Source organism: Culex pipiens, chromosome 3 (genome assembly GCF_016801865.2).
Source record: "Culex pipiens pallens isolate TS chromosome 3, TS_CPP_V2, whole genome shotgun sequence".
Lineage (NCBI taxonomy): Eukaryota > Metazoa > Arthropoda > Insecta > Diptera > Culicidae > Culex > Culex pipiens.
The window spans coordinates 14,178,565-14,198,866 of NC_068939.1; the positions used below are offsets into that span (position 1 = coordinate 14,178,565).

The following is a 20,302-nucleotide window of genomic DNA, read 5'->3' on the forward strand; positions in this document are numbered from 1 at the left end:
TATTTTTCAAAGTTTTGTCCTTCGACCGGGTCAAGGGGGCGGGAGGGGGGCAGAAAAAATAAAAAGCCAGAAATTCAACATTTCAGTAAAAAACTATTGAAAATGCATACGCCAGCACAGTTGATATGCAATCATTAGCATTCAAAAAATGTAAGATTTGACGATAAAAAAAAATTGCGGAAAAAACCTTTTGCGGTTTTGTACATAGAAAATTCAACCAAATTCAACAGATTTTAACTGACCCAAGCATGTTAAAACTGATTCTAAACACAGGAGAATGCATTTAAAATTGATTTCAGCTGAAAGCATTTAAATTTCCGTTGAAAATATGAACTATTTATAAAAAATATGTTTTGCCTCCTTATTTATCAGGTCGGCTTTGAAGGAGGGGGGAGGTTTAAAAAATCTTTAGATAAAATTTGTACCAGCTTAAAACAAACTTAAACTTCCAACCCTAGAATTTGCTTCTATAAAGTGTTCTTATTTAAATTAGTCGAAATATGGTATGATTTTTGAAATTATTTTTGTTTTTTTTTTTAAATGAAAAATACGTTTTTTCGGAATTCTGAATGCGCTATCAACCGCTCTCCGTCACAAAATAAACGAAAAATTGGAAAAAATAAATTAGCTCGGATTTGTGATCAGGAACGAAAATTACCCCTTAGAACAAAGTTTCACACAACACGAAGAGCTTTCGGAGCAACTTTTTCCAATTTTCGTGTGAGTTGGTGAAGAAACTATTTTCCACAGCTAATGATCCGCCTTACCTATTATCCAATTACTTTGCAGTTAACCAATTTTTTAACAATGTCAAATATAAATTCTAATGTTGCTAACAGTGAGATTAATAAAAATTCTTAGTTTTATCAGTGCGAAATATTTCAGAGAAAGATATTAAATTTTGGGTCAATTCGATCGTTGATTGTAATTGAAAAACTTTATTCAGAATTTTGAAATTTTGAATCGAAATAAATACATAAATGCTATGTACAATATACATAATTAATATTTTTAATTACTGTCATGCTACTCTGAAAAAAACTTCAGCTAATCCATGAATTTGTGGCAAGGAAATTAATTTTTTGCAATAAAATTAAAAAGTATTGAAATGATTTAAAATGCATAAATATGTAAAGTATAATGTATTCTGAATTATTGACAATTGATTTAAAAAGAGTTTTCAATGAAATTTTCAATTTTAGTAATTTTGTTGTCCCCTCAACTTGAAATAGATTTAAAAATACCTTTTAGGCCATGAGAAAGAAGTCAGTTTGCAACATCAGTTTGTCCATATAATTTTGCAGCTGTCCATACAAAAATGGTATTCGAAAATTCAAAAATCGATATCTTTTTAATGGATTTTTATTGTCGTGTTGATTTCTTGATTCGTGTTCAGGACTACACAAAAAATGGCATACGAAAAAAATATTTTTAAGATCATTTTTTGTCACTTTAAATTGATATAAAATTAAGTACTATTTTCAATATATTTTATATGTTTTAGGGGACAATATATGCTACTCCACCGGCTCATACAACCCTTGGAAAAAAAGTTGGAAATGCCTTTTTTATAATAATCTTGTTGGAAGTGATTCTTGACATTCTTCCGGATCGAATGCAACAAAAATCATCCAAATCGGTTGAGTTTTCGCCGAGATACAGCTGGTTGAAGTTGCATTTCCAACTTTTTTGACCCCCTTGGTGCTACGCGTAAGTTTTAACCCCGTTGGAGCTACAAGTGTTAATAATCAAATTGTAGTGGCAAAAAGAGATTGATTGATTTGTATGGAAAATAAAATGGTCAAACTACGGAAGGCAACCAGATTAAAAATACGATAATAAGCTAGATTGAAAAATACATATCAAAAACATAAAAAAGGCCACGCTTCTAAATGCTAAATTGCCATGACCGTGGCATATCTGTATAAATCATGGTTGAAGGATTTTGTGTTACTTTCTATTTCAAAATAAGTAGAATCAGGTTTGAATTTGAAAATCAAGATTTTTTTCTGTTTAAAAAAAACAAGAAAGCGTATTTTGGAAACTAAATGCTGAAAGAAATAGTAAAAGGCATTAAAAAATACATTTTTGCAATTCCGTCGGGAAACTACTTACTTTTCCTGTCATTCTTGAACGACGAAATAGCCTACTTTTCTGTACCAAAAAGAACAGAATGGAATAGCAACACTTTTCAAAATAAATGCTGAAAAGTTCTACTTTTCAGCACTCAAATGGGTGCTGAAAAGTTTAACTTTTCAGCACTTGTTTTGAAAAGTAACACTTTTCAACATTTTTTTGATTTTAACGATTTATTGACAAAACACATGAAAATTTGACATAAAATTTCACTCCATGTGTGTTTTTTGGAATTGCAAAAAATGTTGTATGGAACTCGTTGCAAAACTTGATTTTTTCAGCACTCTTCGTATTTATCCAACTCGGTGAACCTCGTTGGATAAATGTACGACTCGTGCTGAAACTTGTTGCATAAACTACTATTTCCAAGAGTGGAGCTATTAATTTTCTGAACAGTCCTCTTTACCAATATTTTTTTTTCTAATCTAATCTAATCTAATCAGACCCTAGCGCAGCCAATATTTCGAAGGGATCCTGGAGAGTGCCTTAGGTTAGATGACGCCTAGCACTCTTCTTGTCATTTATTAACGTTTGTAGTGCGCCATTGCATCGGAATGCATTGAAACATCACAAGCGTTAAAGCGGCCAGGCCTACTGCGTAAAGCCGTATCGCAGAGATGACTCGTAATTGGGTTGAGTTTGAGCACAGATTGTTCGAACAACAACACAATTCTGAATCGACAGGGGAAGAAGAAGCGAAGCGCCTCGAGCGACTTTGATTTTTTGTTCATATTCATCATTTCAAATTCTCTGTACTTAACTTTCTCGTTGGGAGCAGATGGGAATCGAACCCAGAACCATTCGCTTACAAAGCGAACACCGTAACCAGTCAGCCACGACAGCTCCGACCTCTTTACCAATATTTTTTTATGAAGAAACTAAATCAATTTAAAAAAATCTTCTGAAATACAGATTCTTGTATTTAAATTTTTACATCAAGTTTTATTTCACCGGCTGAAAAAATTAAATAAAGACTTGTATGATAACAATACTGCAAAATATTTCTTTTGCTATAAAAGATTGAAAAAAAAGTTTGTAAAATCAGTAAAAGGTATTTTTGAACATTCTAAATACTTCGCCAAAACTCAGCAGAGTAGATTCAGTTGTTTTGACGCAAACCGATTGCAATTGATGCTGTCTTCGAGTTGCTTTAATGTTTCCAATTAATTTGAAATCATTTCTAACAACTAATTTATAAACCTTTCCCCCTTCCAGAATCGTTGGTCCCGCGGCCGCAGTAAAGAACGCCTCCGCGGTTCCTGCGGACAGGAGCTGGAACGGCACGACAGCCAGAGCGACTACGCGGCGGACAACAGCTCGGAGCACAGCAGTTCGGCCACCCCGCAGACCCAGTCGCCGCGGCATCGGGCCCAAACGTTGAGCGATTCCCCGCTGGCGGCCCGTCCCGTCGTGATCGAACGGAATGCCTCAATGAGTTCGGAGGGGACCGGCCTCAAACTGACCACGACCAAGGCGGACGTCGAGCTGGTGGCGGGCGTGATTGCCGGAACCAGCGGGAGTGGGCTGGTGGCGAAACTTGTTGGCAACGATGTTCCGGGCACGAGCGGGCTCGGGGTTATTCCGGGTGGAATTGGGGAGGATCCACAGCGGAGGAGGGAGGCCGTCCTGAGGCAGCACTCCTTCTTTCAACTGCGGATACATCTGGTTAGTGGGCACAATCTAGTCGCGATGGACAAGAGTGGAACGAGCGATCCGTACGTCAAGTTTAAGGTTGGAGGTCGGTTGCTGTACAAATCGAAAACGGTCCACAAGGAGCTGAATCCGGTGTGGGACGAAACGTTCATCGTGCCCATCGAGGATCCCTTTCAACCGATAAACATCAAGGTATACCTTCTACGAACTATCCCATGAACTCGATGAACAACTTCCGTTCCACTTTTAGGTATTCGACTACGACTGGGGCCTTCAGGACGACTTTATGGGCTCGGCCAAGCTGCAGCTGCAGTCGCTCGAACTGAACCGGGTCGAGGAGATGACCATCAGGCTGGAGGATGCGCAGCGGGCGAACAAGGACCTCGGGGAAATCCGGCTGAACGTGACGCTGTGGCCAAAGACGCAGGAAGATAAGGAGCAGGTAGGTTGCTTTAGAATAAATTCAAACACAAAACGCAGGATTAGTCTTAGGGAACACATTCGTAGATGGCACCCTTTTCCTCAATATCTTTTGTCACCCTTCCGCTTGTTATTATCATTGGGCACGATAAAGTTCACTAAATTGCACTAATGTAAAATGTTAAAAATAATATCATCACATCTTTTCATTCATTTTATTTAATATAGAACATTACGATTTTTCTTGTATTAAATCACTTAAAATTTACAAACTGACATTATCAGTCCATTTGAAATGTTATACCGCAAGAACTCATTGAAATCAGTTTTGAAATGATAACTCATATACTTTTTGGTTCGAAAAAAACGGCGCTATCCGGCGGTTACACGGATAACAATCAGTTCCCAAAATCGTATACAAGCGTTCATGAAAACCGCTATTGAAAAATGCACCTCCAATTTGAACAGTTTGTTGTTCGTGGTTCAGAATTTCATGAACGCTTGCTCACGATTTCGGAAACTGATTTTTCTCTGTGTGCCCGTATTATTTCTGAATTTTTAAATTTTATTGATTTGTTGTTAATTTGTCGCTAATTTTTGGCAATTTTGCTGGCATTTTTCAATGATGAAATGCCATGAAAGATACTTTTTTTGCAAATCCAATCTGAAACTAATTACTTTTCCTGTCATTTTCGCATGACAAAACGGCCTACTTTTCTCTACTTAAAATAAGTTCTACATATCAGCACTGAAATGGGTGCTAAAAAGTTAAACTTTTTAGCACTTTTATCGAAAAGTAATAATTTTTGATAATGTCTTCTAGTAAACCTCTTTGGGTAAATGTACGACTCAGGCAAAGACAATCTTTTTTGTTATTATTCAACTGGCTGTCAAATATGTTTTGTACTTGCTAGGAGCATTCTTTTATTACGAAACGAAAATGGCTTTGGGGTCGACCACTGTGTTACGCTTCATACCAACATTTTTATTGTATGGGAAGTGTGTTGTTCAGAAATTCCATTCTCAAGATACAGATTTTGTATAGACCACCTTTGTATAGACAGATGTCAAACTTGTATGGAAACTTGTATGAAAGTCCCAAGTAACATTTTTAAACCAATTAGCCATCACCTAGTTTTATTAAGGTTTTATGGTAGAATCTTGATTGTTTAATAGTTTTATTTGGGCATTCACCGCAACTAATAAGCAAGAGAGAGCTAATTAATAGGTTCTAACAGGGTTTTATGCCTCGGACATAAAACCTTGTGACAATAAAAGCTAAATGGCTTTCAATAAGGTTTCATGAAAGTTTTAAGAGAGTCTTGAAACCCCAAGGGCAATGTCATGCCAAACGGTTTTATCGCATGCTTCTTTAAAACCAAGGGTGTTTTAGCTGTCAAGTGCCATTAGGCATGCAAAAAGCTTAATTAAAACCACAAGCTCGTATGAAATGTCATTTTTCCTTAACTCGTGACAGGGTTTTAACAATAGTTTTATCAAGGCTTTGAAGATGTTGTTAGGATTCAGTTGTAAAGCCTTGAACTCCTATGTAGGTTTTATAAAAAGACCATGACAACCTTTTGCGGAGGTCCTTTTAGGTTTTAACAGAGATTTATCGGGGTTCTGCGGACGACTTAGTGGTTTTAATGTTGGTTTTGGCTGATAGGTTTTATAGCCTAAAATGTTACTTGGGGTGAGGAAAAAGACCTCTGCAAAACGTTGAGCTGATAAAAAACACGACAAAAATTCAGAAAAAGGCTAACTGTTTTCTTGAATTAAAATCTGAGTTTAAAATTGTAAAATTAAATTATATAAATGTCAGTTTAATTGACCAACGTATAATTAATTTAAAATATTGATGATCAATAGGGTGACATTAAAAAAAACGATTTCTTAGGCAAAAAATACTAACTATGATAATTTTGTTCAAAATCGATAATGGTTTAAGGGTTGCTATAGCAGCCATTCCACGTCAAACAGGAAGTCTCCAAATCAAAAGTGCCGTTCCGGAGATATGATTTTTTGAAAATTGTGGTTTTTGCGAAAATCGACGAAAAATGCAATTTTTTGGACCACCCTATTTCGGATAGGACCACCCTAATCACCAAACAAAAAAATACGGGTCTAATTATTTGGGCCAAGGAACCCCCACTCCAAATTTGAGCCAAATCGGAGCACTTTTGATTTGGAGACTTCCTGTTTGACGTGGAATGGCTGATAGATCGTTAAGCGTTAAGCTTTTAAAAAAACCTTTTCATATAAAAACGTCTTCTTTGAATCGCTAGTAACTAGGATCGTTTTGCAGTCTTCGACAAAGTTGTTTGTCATGAAATGTTACTTAAGAATCTTGACACTTGACAATCCGACACATTTTACGTCACCTTTTGGTGGAATTTTGTATTTTTTGCTTTTCCCCACATTTTTGCAATTTTGTCCATACAAAATTCAACAAGCAATAGCGAACCTTAAACCTTAACCCTCTACAAAAACAATTTTTGATCTTTAAAATGCATTGGAAAGAAGAACTCTTAAAATTTTAAAATAATTATGAGATGGAAGTTTTACTTGCTTTATTTGACTTAAGCAAAAAATTGAAATAGTGCCTTGCAAAAATTAGATAAACAAAATGCAATGATAGAAGGTGGGAGAATAGGCCAAATACATACTACCAAAAACAATCATATACTAAACAAGACAAATGCAAATTAAAATACCAAAAATGAAACAAGAAAAACATAAAACAAGAGTAGTAAAGTTTTTCAAAGAAAATAGTTGCTCAAAATGACCTCCTAAACACGGAAAAAATGAAAATTTGGCAAAATAAATTTGGGCGGTAGAGGATTAACTGATTTTGGTCAAAATTGGCTCAGTTTCTTATTTTTATCACAATATTCAAGCTTGCATATATCTCTTAAAATTTCAAAAAAAAACAAATCTTGTCGCCCAAATAATAATGCATCACAAATGGAAATTTCTGACTCGATTGCAAACAAACAGGAGCGTTTTAATTTAAAAAAAAAAACTTGATAGTGAAGGCAATTTTTCAATTTCAGATAGAATCTAATCGAGATAGCAATCTTTTCTGTTGAAAAAAAAATAAAAATAGCTTAATTTTTGAAAGAATTTACCATGTGTATCTGATCATTATCCCGATGTTGTATTTTAAAATTTAATGATTGCATTTTTTTTTACTAACGATATTCTTAATGTTCAATTAGACTAGGCTGGAATATTTGAAAAATGCATTATCTATTAACAAGGATTCGTTGTAATGTTGAATAAGTTATATTGAAGCATAATTTCAAAAATTAGTTAAGTGATTAATGTTTAAAGTAATACTGGAATACTGTAACAATTTAGTTTATAATTTATCAAGCATGAGATCGAACTACACTAACTTGGAGTCGCTAAACTCAAATTTGTGTTTAAAATAAAAAAAACGAATTCCTTCAAACAATCGAATATTTGGATTATCGGGATTTCGGGTAATCGGAGTGACATTGGGTCTGAGGGGTGAGATTGGGTCATACAAAAATGCTGAAATTTGTATGACCCAATCTCGCCCCCAGACCCAATGTCACCCCTGATGACGGTATCAACCATTCTCGATTTTTTATTTAATTGTGTTGTTTTAAAATCATCTTACTGTCATAAACTTTATCATTCCCAACGTATCAGTTCCAAGATTAGCTCTTCATCCTATTTTTAAGAAAACAAAAGTAAACAACTGAGGTAAATGTATCAATAGTCAGCATGATCAATTAAAAAAATAACACATACATTCACCTCAACCGTTTCCACACACGCTGGCAGCGCTTTCTTTTTGCTCTCTTTTTTAATCGAAATCAAATCCTGCACCCTTCTTCCTCCTGCGTCGTGTCCCCTTCAAAACTCACAAGTACTTTCAGCGCAACCCCAAACTGGCGGACGCGTCACGCCGGCTAAAATCCCAGATCTGGAGCTCGGTCGTCACGATAGTGCTGGTCGAGGCCAAGGGACTCCCGCCGGACGCCGAGAATGGCCTCAACGATATTTACGTTAGGTTTAGGTAAGGTTTTGAGTGGTCGTTTTAAAAAGTTTCAAAAAGATCTGCAAACTTGATTATTTTTAGGTTAGGAAACGAAAAATACAAAAGTAAAAACTCGTACCGGGCGAGGTGGCTGGAGCAGTTCGATTTGCACCTGTTCGACGACGACCAAATACTGGAGCTGGTAATTTGCGGCAAGTACAACACGTTCGGCAAGTGCACGATAGATCTGAGAAGTCTTCCACGGGAACGAACGCACGGGATTTGGCAGCCGCTGGAGGAGTGCACCGGCGAGGTGCATCTCATGCTGACCATCAGTGGGACGACGGCGTCCGAAACCATTACCGATCTGACCTCGTACAAGGAAAATCCCATCGAAAAGGCCACGCTGCTGAAGCGATACGTAAGTTTGGACAGCGAAAACTAAATTGCTTATATCGTTTTGATAGTTTTAGCAACTTTTTATATGAAATCCGTAATACACAGAAAAAAAAGTTGAATTTTGGAATGATGAAAATTTGGTAGGTTGAATATTACCTCTATTTTTGAGTAATATTACATAACATAAAAAATGTGTAAACATATGAACCTGATGAATATTCATCAAAAACTGATGAAAATGCATCATTTTCTGGGGTAAAATTAATCCATTTTTTTGCCACAAAATCTGTCACCATTTCCTTATGAATATCACCATCATTTTTTTTCTGTGCATTTAAGCAAAAAAGGCGAGATTACGCCCTTTTGAAAAGTTATTTCGTAATGTAAACAATGCGCACAAATAGAAGCTGTAACAGAAGAAAATATGACAAAAACCTGAAATGACGGATGATTTTACAAGTATTGGTGATATTAGTGTGTGAAAATTTGTTGGAAAAGTTTTCAAAACACATTTCTTTACTGTTTGAAAAGTTTGCAAACATAGTTCTCTTTCAGACTACGGTTTCAAACTAGATTTTTGTTTACATACTTTCAATTCAGTAATCACAAATTTTGCTTCTTACTTTTGTTTGTTTTCAAATAATTCCAAATAATTCCTTCTACAATTTTTGAATTAAGATTGACTACTGTCATTTTTGCAGCTACCTCTTACAAAAAAAAACTGCCAGAGTTGCAGAAAATTACGCTACAACAGCAAAAAAAATCGCTGTATTTTCTGCTGTCAAATATTTTTGGAGATAATAAGCGAAAAATAAATCCAATAGCATTGAATTGCTAGTATTGATTATGCGCAGTTGCTTCAATTTGTTTACAAATATTAGTAAAATTGAACCTCGTTGCAGATTTGGCGATGCGTTTGATTTTTAATGCTAGAAAATGAAACCTTTGTGAAATTTTTTGCTCTTCTCTAACAAAAATTCGAAATTTAAAAATTAAAATTTACATTCTCGAACTACATTTTCAAATGATGGGCTCGATTTAAATCAATCGAAATTATTTTTAAAGAAAAGAGCAAAAAATTCACATAAGTTTAAATTTTTAAACATTGCAAATTGAACCAATTGCATGCGCATTTCGAAAAATGAGAACTGATTAGATGACACAAAAAAACTCATTTTCACTTAATTTAATTTTTAAAAGGAAGTCTAAAACAGAAAGTTGTAAGAAATATTCTTAGCTTTTCAAAAATATGTTTTGCATGGGTGCATTATCTTCATATAAAATTATTTCTTAATTGATATAAACTGAACATTTTTCAAAAAATTTCATCTCAAAATACCTAAAATTGAACATGGCGCACTTAAAGAATAAAATGTGTAAAGCCATCTTCAATTGCAAATTTGATTATGCATCTTAACATGATTTTTGAAATTGCGATTTACAACATTTAAGATTTTTTTCCAAAAACCGCAAGTTTTTGAATATTTCGTTTCTACGGTACCAATTTTTCACAATCGCACAGTGTTCGGAATGGCTAAATTAAGTGGAATAAATTGATAACTCCTTTATTTGAAGTCCTAGCCAAATGGTGTCTTGGGAAGAGTTGTTGTACTTGATAAGGGCTATCTTTTAAAGTTATTGTCATACAGGGTGACGACCTTCCAGGGTGTCAACCAAAACTAACTTTGTTGGATAACGTTGTAGGGCTTTGGTGTCTTCGGCAAAGTTGTAGAGGAGAAAATTTCATGAAAGTTTGTCCAAGACGCCAAATTTGTAGCTCTTAAACTATTCAAGATTTACGCCATTTTTGCAAAAAATGGTCCAAAAAAGCACTTTTTTGGTGATAACTCAAAATGTTAGCATTTTAGCGGCCTACTATGTTCTGAAGAGTTGTTTATGACAAAAAATTACACATCTTTGCGTAAGACAGCACAATGTATTGAGCCTTTATTGAGGAGTTAGAACCATTTTAAAGTGATTTTGAGCCTATTTTCAAGTTGCTATGTTTTCAAAATGGCGCATTTTGGCGCAAAACCGAACCTGAAAGTACACACTTTCAACTACATTTCCTGAAAATATTTCCGTGTCTATAGGTGTCTATTTTTAGATTCCTCAATTTGAATTTGACGGTTTTTAATCAATTATTTTATTTTTAATTTATTAGCAGAATATTATTGAAATCGTGACAATAATCTGTAAATTGAAGGGTAAATTGATCGATTTTTATGGAAAATACTTTGACTTTGAAAAAATACGACAACCTTTCTAAAGTGACCAAATATAAACTCAACTTTTAGTAAAAAATCGGGTTTTTTTTGCAAACATTTTTGTTTGCCTGCCCATTTTTCGTTGATTTTATTGATGAATTTGGTTCTTAGATGAATAATGAACATAACATTGAAAAAAGTTTGAAAAATATTTTCACAAGTCTGTTTAATGTTAATTTCACGTTAAAAATCAATCTGACCCGACAACTAATAAAAACCAAACAGTATTACAAATCAATTTACAAAATAACAGTTATCATTTTTTAACCTTTATTGAATCAGGTTTGGCTGATTCTCGTTTTAAAAAGCTATTTTTTGAGTTTCAACATCAACTGAAGTTTTGAGGAAGACAAACATAAACTTGGAAAAGAATCTCACATACCTGGACAAAAATAATAAGTTTTAAATTTCAAGCTTAATTTTGATTCGAGAAGGATCACATAACGCCTAAGACAAAGTTTGCGAAAAAAAAATCAAAGATTCATGATAATATTTTTTTCCTTTAAGTTTTTAAATACGAGGGGATCGTCAATGCAATTTTTTATTTCATAAAAAGAGAAAATTAAAGAAGCTTTAAAATATACCCAGAACAAATTCTGTAAATTTTCTTTGAAAGTGACTTGGAACAACCTTAAAAGACAACAATATTTTGTATTTGTTGGAACTTCATTTATGGACCCCTCGATCTTTTTGCTTTGTTATTGTTTTTTGACGTTTGTCTGCTTTTTAACTGGACTGAATCCCAATATCGCAGCGCACAGTTACATTATTTGAACGCACAGTAAATACAACCCAGTTAATTGACGCCCAGTTAACAAATAAGAACTGTAGTGTACAATCGAGTTCAAGATATTTCGATGCATTTTTTTTTTCAGAGCTTAAATTCAATTTATTTATAACTGATGCTATGCTAGCTAAAAAATACTTATTCTTTAATGTTTCATCAAAATTTACAATCAAATTTCAGTGAAATTTATCAAAGAATAAAAATCAATATATTCAATTGATTCCAAAAAGATAATAAACATATCCAGCTCAAATAAGAAAACAACATTCGAAGCAATGAAATCACACAAATTACTAGAAAATCATCGAACGATTCGTTTTTCCCAACAAATTCAAAACTAATCGACCCCATTTTTCTCGCCCCGTTTTTTTTCTTTCAGGCGTGGCACCACTCGCTGCAGACGCTGCGGGACGTGGGCCACCTCACGGTCAAGGTGTTTGGGGCGAACGGTCTGGCGGCGGCAGATATCGGAGGCAAGTCAGACCCATTCGTAGTGCTAGAGCTAATCAACGCTAGATTGCAAACCCAAACCGAGTATAAAACGTTAACACCCAATTGGAACAAAATCTTCACTTTGTAAGTTTCGCCCAAACGAATCGCAATCTTTCTTCACCTTTTTTTCTTTTCTTTCTTTATTTTTTTTGTTGGTCCCTACCTTTCAATTTTACTTCCGATTCCCGAGAAATCCTTTATCTTCCTTTTTATGATTTATTTTATTTTTCTAGTAAAAAAAATACACAATCCAATTTCAATCAACTAAAACATCTTTTCAATTCTCCAAATCCCCAACACGAAACCGCAAACAGTAATGTTAAGGACATGACGTCGGTGCTGGAAATCACCGTATTCGATGAGGACCGGGACCACAAGGTGGAGTTTCTGGGCCGGGTCGTGATCCCGCTGCTGCGGATACGGAACGGCGAGAAGCGCTGGTACTCGCTCAAGGACAAGAAGATGTACAGCCGGGCGAAGGGGACGCAACCGCAGGTGAGACGCACGCTTTTCCTTCTGTATGGTGAAGAAAGCCTTACACTAGGTTATGATATTTATTTTCATTACTGCTGGGATAATGAAATGCTAAATTGGAAGTCAGGAATTTCAACACTGTGAAAAAAACAACGAAAAAAAGAAACTTTTTTTTAACATGAAAATAATAGTGTTAAACACACTTCAAACTTTTGATGTTGCGCGAAAGTAAATATGTTAAAAAAAATAACATAATAACTTTCCATTGTGCAAGGGATATACCTTTGAGCCCAGAAGCAATTTAAATTTTGTAGGGAGTATCATAATAAGACTTATACATTGTAAATGACTTTCAAATGCCATGGGAGAAGTTGTAGTCAAAATTGAGTCAAAGTTGAGCGGATCATTTTCAGGGTAACTTTTAACTATTCTCAACTCAAGCTTGAAACTATTGTGAACAGAAATTTCAATCATTTTTTTCTCAAAACGGTTTAAAAAAATATGGACTTTACCCAGCCCATAACTTTTTTCAGATATGTATAAAGCAGTTGCATTTTTTTTTTCAAAAATACTGTCGCCCTCTTTTTGCAAAAAAAAATTATTTTTTTCGCTGAAGCATAGATTATTTAAAACTATTTATTATATTACTGTACTGGAAATGGCCACTTTTGAATGACAGAATATTTTTGCACTCGAAAAATATTGTAATAATCGTTTAGGTTTAAACCTGTAAATCAATATTAAAAAAAAAAAGTGCACGATAATTAAAAAGTAGCATTATTTTTAAAATATCCCTCGAGATTGAGGTTGAGGGAGGGGTAAATATCGAGCTTTACTTTCGAAATTTTGAAGCAAAAATTATCACAAAATGCTCAAGACATGATTCCAGTTATTCTACTGCCAAATATTTTAAGATATCGAAGAATTATTTTTTTGGTAAAACTTAACATAATTTGCGGTCCTAAATTAAGATTTTAAGAAAGCTGTGAAGTGTCATTTGATTTAAAATTGTAAACATTAACGTGATAGCTTCGAGTAATTATACACACTTTTCCAACGTTGTTAAACGAAATGATTACTACCGACATTTTTATCGTCCAGCAATAGCGATAAGTTCACCTTTATTGTCGGGACGTCATTTTCAACATTTTCACAAAATACTATATTCAAAAAAAATAGTTTCTTAATAATTTGCATTATGGGTAAAAAACGACGCAAAATGATGTTTGAATTCTATACTACACAGAAAAAAAAAGTTTGTATTCATCAGGAAATGGTGACAAATTTTATGTAAAAAAAAGTGTAATATTACATCAGAAAACGATTAATTTTCATCAGTTTCTGGTGAATAACGTCATGATTCGAAATCCGGAAACATAGTAGCATATCATTTTTGTTATAGCTGGCAAAAAAAAAAAAGATAATTTGGAAGTGTAAAAATATCATCACGATGTAGTATAAATAGTCAGTTTTAAGAGTAGGCATGCAAAATGTGTATTTTCTAACAATTTTTCATCATAATTTTGAAATTAAAAAGACTTGTTGTGCTTCAAATCCCGGACACTGATACAAGCTGATTCAAAATCCGGACACTCGATGTTGCTTATGAATCGCACAACTTTGGACTGAAATGTTAGTAAATGACATTCTTTAGGCCTTAAATAAGCTGTTATTATCAAAATAAGCGACATTTTAAATAAAAATTTGCTAGAATTTAAGGAAATCAAAACCAATAATTTCTGTTTTGCCTTCCCGGTGATTTGAACGCCTATGAAATATTTCAGTGAAATGTTTCACATTTTTGGTAAACTTTTAATTTTATTTTATTCAATTGTTTTGGCATTAACTACAGCGTACAAACAAACTTTAAATGAAAGTTGATGTTAGAATTCATCAAATAACACAGTTTTTACATTCATATTGCGAAATTATATCTAAATAATTGATAAAACAAGACGAGGTGTCCGGGTTTCGAAGCGTCCGGGAATGAGAATCATGACGTATAATATTATTCAAAAAAGAGGTAATATTCAACCTACCAAAATTTCAACATTCCAAAATTCTACTATTTTTAGCTGTGTATACTTGAGTTTTAAAGTGTGAAATGTAAAAAAAAAACACAAACCAGATTCTGTTTTTCCTACACGAATGTTGTATTTGGTTAAATTAAATACAAAATTCCGTGTTATTTGAAAATAAATATTGAATACCATTTTCTAAATACTCATATTTTAAATAATTTGACAAACTAGAATCATAGAACGTGATATTTTGTATAGATTTTTACTACATTGAAGATATATTTGCAAATAGAGGTTGGCAGCCCTGCCATCGAGAGCAGATGCTGGCGGTGTGCGGTCCGCGGAATTTGAATTATTTAGTCGGTAGTTTTTATAGTAAATCGCGTGAAAAGTAGTGAAAAGATTATACAATGTGTAGATTTCATGTGGAAAGTGAAGATTTCCTGCAATTTTGGGAATTTGGACAGTTTTTTCGCGATTTTTGTTTTCTACGCCGCTTGGTCAAGGGTTTGACAGTTCATCGCGGCGGCTTCGCTCTTGCAGTAGTATTAGTGTGATGTGGGCTAGCTCGTTCTAAGGGTGGTATTCAACTAGTTAAAAAATCAAATAGTGCGAAAGAAATAAAAGTAGTTTGCCATTGAATATTTTCGGAAGTGTCATCAAGCAGCGCTCAAGCGGCCTAAATATGGGACAACTCCCGGGTGCTTAGGACTACCAGAAATCAGAAACTTGGTGAGATCTATCCAAACTGAAATTTTCACATTTTGCCTACTTTTCAACAATCATTAAATACGCGCTGATCCCTGTTTTGCATGATGGGATTGGAAGTTTAAAGATAGGTCGAGGACCCGTCTGGTTCTTGTACTATGTTTAGGCGGGGCCAGACAATGCCCAATGACCTCGGAATTGGGCCGCTAGGATCTCTGCCATTCTGAAATGGGTCATTGGAAGCAGCGCGAGGGCTGTCACCACCTAATACCCGGGACTGAGATAAGCTGTATCAGCTCAACCCAAGTCTGATACAAACTATACTTTCCCATAATTTCGCTGCCGGCCAGCGGGTATTGGATTGGACCACACACACACACATTGAAGATATATTTGCAAATACTTTTTCATTTCAATTTTCAAAAATATGGTATTTTTTTAGTTTTTAACATTAAAAACTTTAATGTATTAAATTACATACCAAATTTTGCGTCGTTTTAAAATATTTTTTTTAATGTTATAGAGCAATTCTCTACGAAATCGGTCTTTTTTCTTCAATTTTAATTTTTGTATTTTTTTATCCGACTGAAACTTTTTTGGTGCCTTCGGTATGCCCAAAGAAGCCATTTTGCATCATTAGTTTGTCCATATAATTTTCTATACAAATTTGGCAGCTGTCCATACAAAAATGATGTATGAAAATTCAAAAATCTGTATCTTTTGAAGGAATTTTTTGATCGATTTGGTGTCTTCGGCAAAGTTGTAGGTATGAATACGGACTACACTAGAAAAAAATAATACACGGTAAAAAAAATCTGGTGATTTTTTTATTTAACTTTTTATCACTAAAACTTGATTTGCAAAAAAACACTATTTTTAATTTTTTTATTTTTTGAAATGTTTTAGAGGACATAAAATGCCAACTTTTCAGAAATTTCCAGGTTGTGCAAAAAATCATTGACCGAGTTATGAACTTTTTAATCAATACTGATTTTTTCAAAAAATCGAAATTTTAGTCGCAAAAATTTTTCAACTTCATTTTTCGATGTAAAATCGAATTTGCAATCAAAAAGTGAAATTTTGATAAAGTGCACCGTTTTCAAGTTAAATCCATATTTAAGTGACTTTTTTGAAAATAGTCGCAGTTTTTCATTTTTTATAATTAGTGCACATGTTTGCCCACTTCTGAAAAAAATATTTTTGAAATACTGAGAAAATTCTCTATATTTTGCTTCTTCGGACTTTGTTGATACGACCTTTAGTTGCTGAGATATGGCAATGCAAAGGTTTAAAAACAGAAAAAATTGAAGTTTTCTTAGTCTCACCCAAACAGCCCACCATTTTTCAATGTCGATATCTCAGCAACTAATGGTGCGATTTTCAATGTTAATATATGAAACGTTTGTGAAATTTTCCGATCTTTTCGAAAACAATATTTTCAAATCAAGACTAACATTTTAAAAGGGCGTAATATTGAAAGTTTGGCCTTTTTTATTTTATTTTTAAATGTAAACGTGTTTTTAGTGTCAAATTCTCATTTTTTCAAAATTACGTATTTAAAAAATCGTTTTTACTCTATAAATCCAATGTACCAATGATCTTTTTTTTAAATTTTGCGTTCTTTGGTAATATTGCAAATTATTAAAAAAAAATAGTATTTAAAAAAATACGGTTTTAAACTAATAACTCAAATGTAGTGAAAATCTATAAAATGTTTTACAATATATGCCACCCAAACACCCAAACAGTAAATAAAAAAACCAAGTGTGTAATTAAAAAAATATGGTATTCTGTGAAAAGGATTGAATACTAATTTTTTTAGTGAAGATTTCATAGTCTGAAAAGATTTTTGTTTGAATAATTTATTTAATTTCAAGAAGTTAATTTTAAAGATTTATCGTTGGTTATCGCCGATAAAATCAACGTATTTCGATAACGACAACGATACTTTTACAAAGTATTGTTATCGTTATCGCGCCACGATAAAGTTACCTTTACCAAATTTAATTTTTTCAATCAAAATGTCTATCTTTTTTTATTTCTTATTTTTGAGAAAAAATTTCACGGGGGAGACACAAAAATAGATGAGCAACTCTCTACGAAATCGGCCGATTTCGACCATTTTTATTTTTTTGTATTTTTTGATTTGGCTCAAACTTTGTGGGGGCCTTTCCTATGACCAAATAAGCTATTTTGTGTCATTGATTTACCCATACAAGTCTCCATACAATTTTGGCTGCTGTCCATACAAAAATGGTACGTAAATAATTCAAACAGCTGTAACTTTTGAGTAAATTTTCTGATCACTTTGGTATCTTGGGCAAAGTTGTAGGTATTGTTGAGGACTATTAAGAAAAAATAGGCACACGGTTTTTTTTTTTAGATTTTTAGTCAACTTTTTTTTCAAAAAAACTCAATCTTCCAAAATATGTATTTTTTTATTTTTGAGATTTTTTGATATGTTTTAGGGGACAAAAATCCGCAAGCCATAGAGAAACATGGTCAAAAATCTGCCGCCGAGTTATGAATTTTTGAAAAAAAAAAAAGTTTCATGCAAAATCAAATTTGACGTTATTTTTTAATGCAAAATTGAATTTGCAATCGAAAAGTACTTTACAGATTTTTTGATAAAGGGCTCCGTTTTGAAGATATAGCCACCGAAAGTTTGATTTTAGCGAAATATTTGCAGTTTTTCGATTTTTAAAAATAGTGACCATGAGTGACCATTTCCAAAATTTTTTTTTTTTTAAATTCAGAAAATTTGCTATAAAATTGTCTATGAGACATTGAAGATTGGACCTCGGGTTGCTGAGATAGAGCCGCTTTATGAAAAAGAAACAGGAAAATTGAAGTTTTCTAAGTCTCACCAAAACAACCCGCCATTTTCTTATGACGATATCTCAGCAACTAATGGTCTGATTTTCAATGTTAATACATGAAACATTCGTGAAATTTTCCGATCTTTTTGAAAAAAATATTTTGAAATTTTTTAAATCAAGGCTAGCATTTAAAATGGGCGTAATATTCAATGTTTGGCCCTTTAACATTATTTCAGACATGGAAAACAATAATTGCTTATTCTCCCATCAGAACATTTTTTTAGGTGGATTGAACTCTTTCAGGGTGCAAAAATTGATTTTACAGCCAGAGTGGCAATGAATTATTGATCTTGTTGGAAGATGGCTTAAATTTTGTTATAGAAATGGTTTTGTATAACAGGTTTTTTGTTTAAAACTTAAATTAAAAATAATATTTTTATTCTATTCAAAAACTATTTTTGAGGTATTTTCAATACCAAAAATCTGTCAAATACACCACATCGATCAGAATTTCCGTTTTTTTAATATTATGATATCATTTTGTCTGTAAGAAAGAAAAAATAGAGTAATTTCGGGGACAAAAAGAGTAAAAATAAGAAGTAGTCTATTCAATTGGTTAAGAAGATTTTCAAACATCCTGAAACGACAACACAGAACAAAACGAATATAAAAAGCCAGATTGTTTCAGTTCATTGCACATGCTAGCCTTTTGTTCCTCCCCCGTCCCAATCCCATCCACAAGACATCGACATCCTTTTTGTATTGAGAGCTCCCCAAGGCCTCTTTCTGCGAGCATCTGCTGAACTATTTACTTTCAAAAAGTTCAAACGCTCAATGTTTGTGGAAAGGGTGAATGAAACTATCTCTTGTTGGTCGTTTATTACCATTCTATTTTTATTTATCTCGCCGGCTTTTCACCAAACGGATTTATTGTCCACTCACAATTCCGAACAATTTGCTTATAGGTACATTTATTTTATTTATTTCATTCTCTTTTCCTCCAAACAGATTCTCCTGGAGATGACGGTGGTGTGGAACAAGGTGCGGGCGGCGCTCCGGGCCCTGGAACCGAAGGAGGAAAAGCTGGTCCTGCAGGAGGTCAAGTTCAAGCGGCAGCTTTTCCTGCGGAACGTTACGAGACTGAAAGCGATTATCGTGTACTTTATAGACGTAGGACAATTTGTTCAGTGAGTACAGCTTGAGTGGATTTGAGGTTGACCTTAATCGGGGATTTATTTGCTTATTCCTTTTTTTAAGGAGTTGCTTCGAGTGGGAATCGCCGGTGCGGTCGTTTATCGCGCTGGTTTTGTGGATCTGCGGCTGCATTTGGTTCGACATTTCGACGATTCCGGCGGCGGCGCTTCTGTACTTGCTGAAGTAAGTTTAAATTTCGATATTTTGTGACGGAGGGGCGGTACGACCCCTTCCATTTTTTAACATGCGAAAAAAGAGGTGTTTTTCAATAATTTGCAGCCTGAAACGGTTGATGGCGTACTCAAAATTCCGAAAAAACGTATTTTTCATCGAAAAAACACTAAAACAGTTTTAAAAACTCTGCCAATTTCCGTTACTCGACTATAAAAAAATTTGGAACATGTCATTTTAATGGAAATTTAATGTACTTTTGGAATCTTCAATGACCCAGAAGGGTAATTTTTTCACTTAAAACAAAAAATTTCATTTTAAAATTTAGTGTTTTTTCTAACTTTGCAGGGTTTTTTTTAGAGTGTAACAATGTTCTACAAAGTTGTAGAGCAGACAATTACAAACATTTTGATATACAATCATAAGAGGTTTGCTTGGAAACATCACGAGTTATCGCTGTTTTACGGAAAAAAAGCTTTGGAAAAGTTATATTTTGTGTTCCTCTTTGTTTCGTCGTCCGTGTCCATGAACGGCCATGATCAACGACGACCAACTTTTTCAAAAAAAAATTCGTAAAATCGCGACAGTCATTTCCCAGTTATGCACGCCTCGGTTTAGCACTGCCCAGTGCATAACTGAGGCACAGAGCTTGGGAGACATTGGCTATAATCCTATGAAAAATCATCCAAACTTCAAAATTATAGTGCTTCGAATCGGAATGATGTCACCTATCCATTGCATTTATAAATACA

At 33.9% G+C, this 20,302-nt stretch overlaps 1 protein-coding gene across 3 annotated transcripts in view; it reads left to right on the forward strand.

Annotated features, from left to right (window-relative positions):
- Positions 1–20,302, forward strand: part of LOC120419488 (multiple C2 and transmembrane domain-containing protein) — a 105,926-nt gene that overhangs the window by 72,217 nt on the left and 13,407 nt on the right. For 2 of the 3 annotated variants that reach the window (XM_039582175.2, XM_052709497.1), the window contains exons 4-11: positions 3,352–3,981; positions 4,040–4,231; positions 8,109–8,257; positions 8,321–8,639; positions 12,051–12,247; positions 12,478–12,658; positions 19,194–19,372; positions 19,443–19,562. In XM_039582175.2, coding sequence (XP_039438109.1) covers positions 3,352–3,981; positions 4,040–4,231; positions 8,109–8,257; positions 8,321–8,639; positions 12,051–12,247; positions 12,478–12,658; positions 19,194–19,372; positions 19,443–19,562 — 1,967 coding nt within the window. The remainder of the gene's footprint in view (positions 1–3,351; positions 3,982–4,039; positions 4,232–8,108; positions 8,258–8,320; positions 8,640–12,050; positions 12,248–12,477; positions 12,659–19,193; positions 19,373–19,442; positions 19,563–20,302) is intronic. The other variant, XM_039582176.2, reaches the window with a different exon arrangement.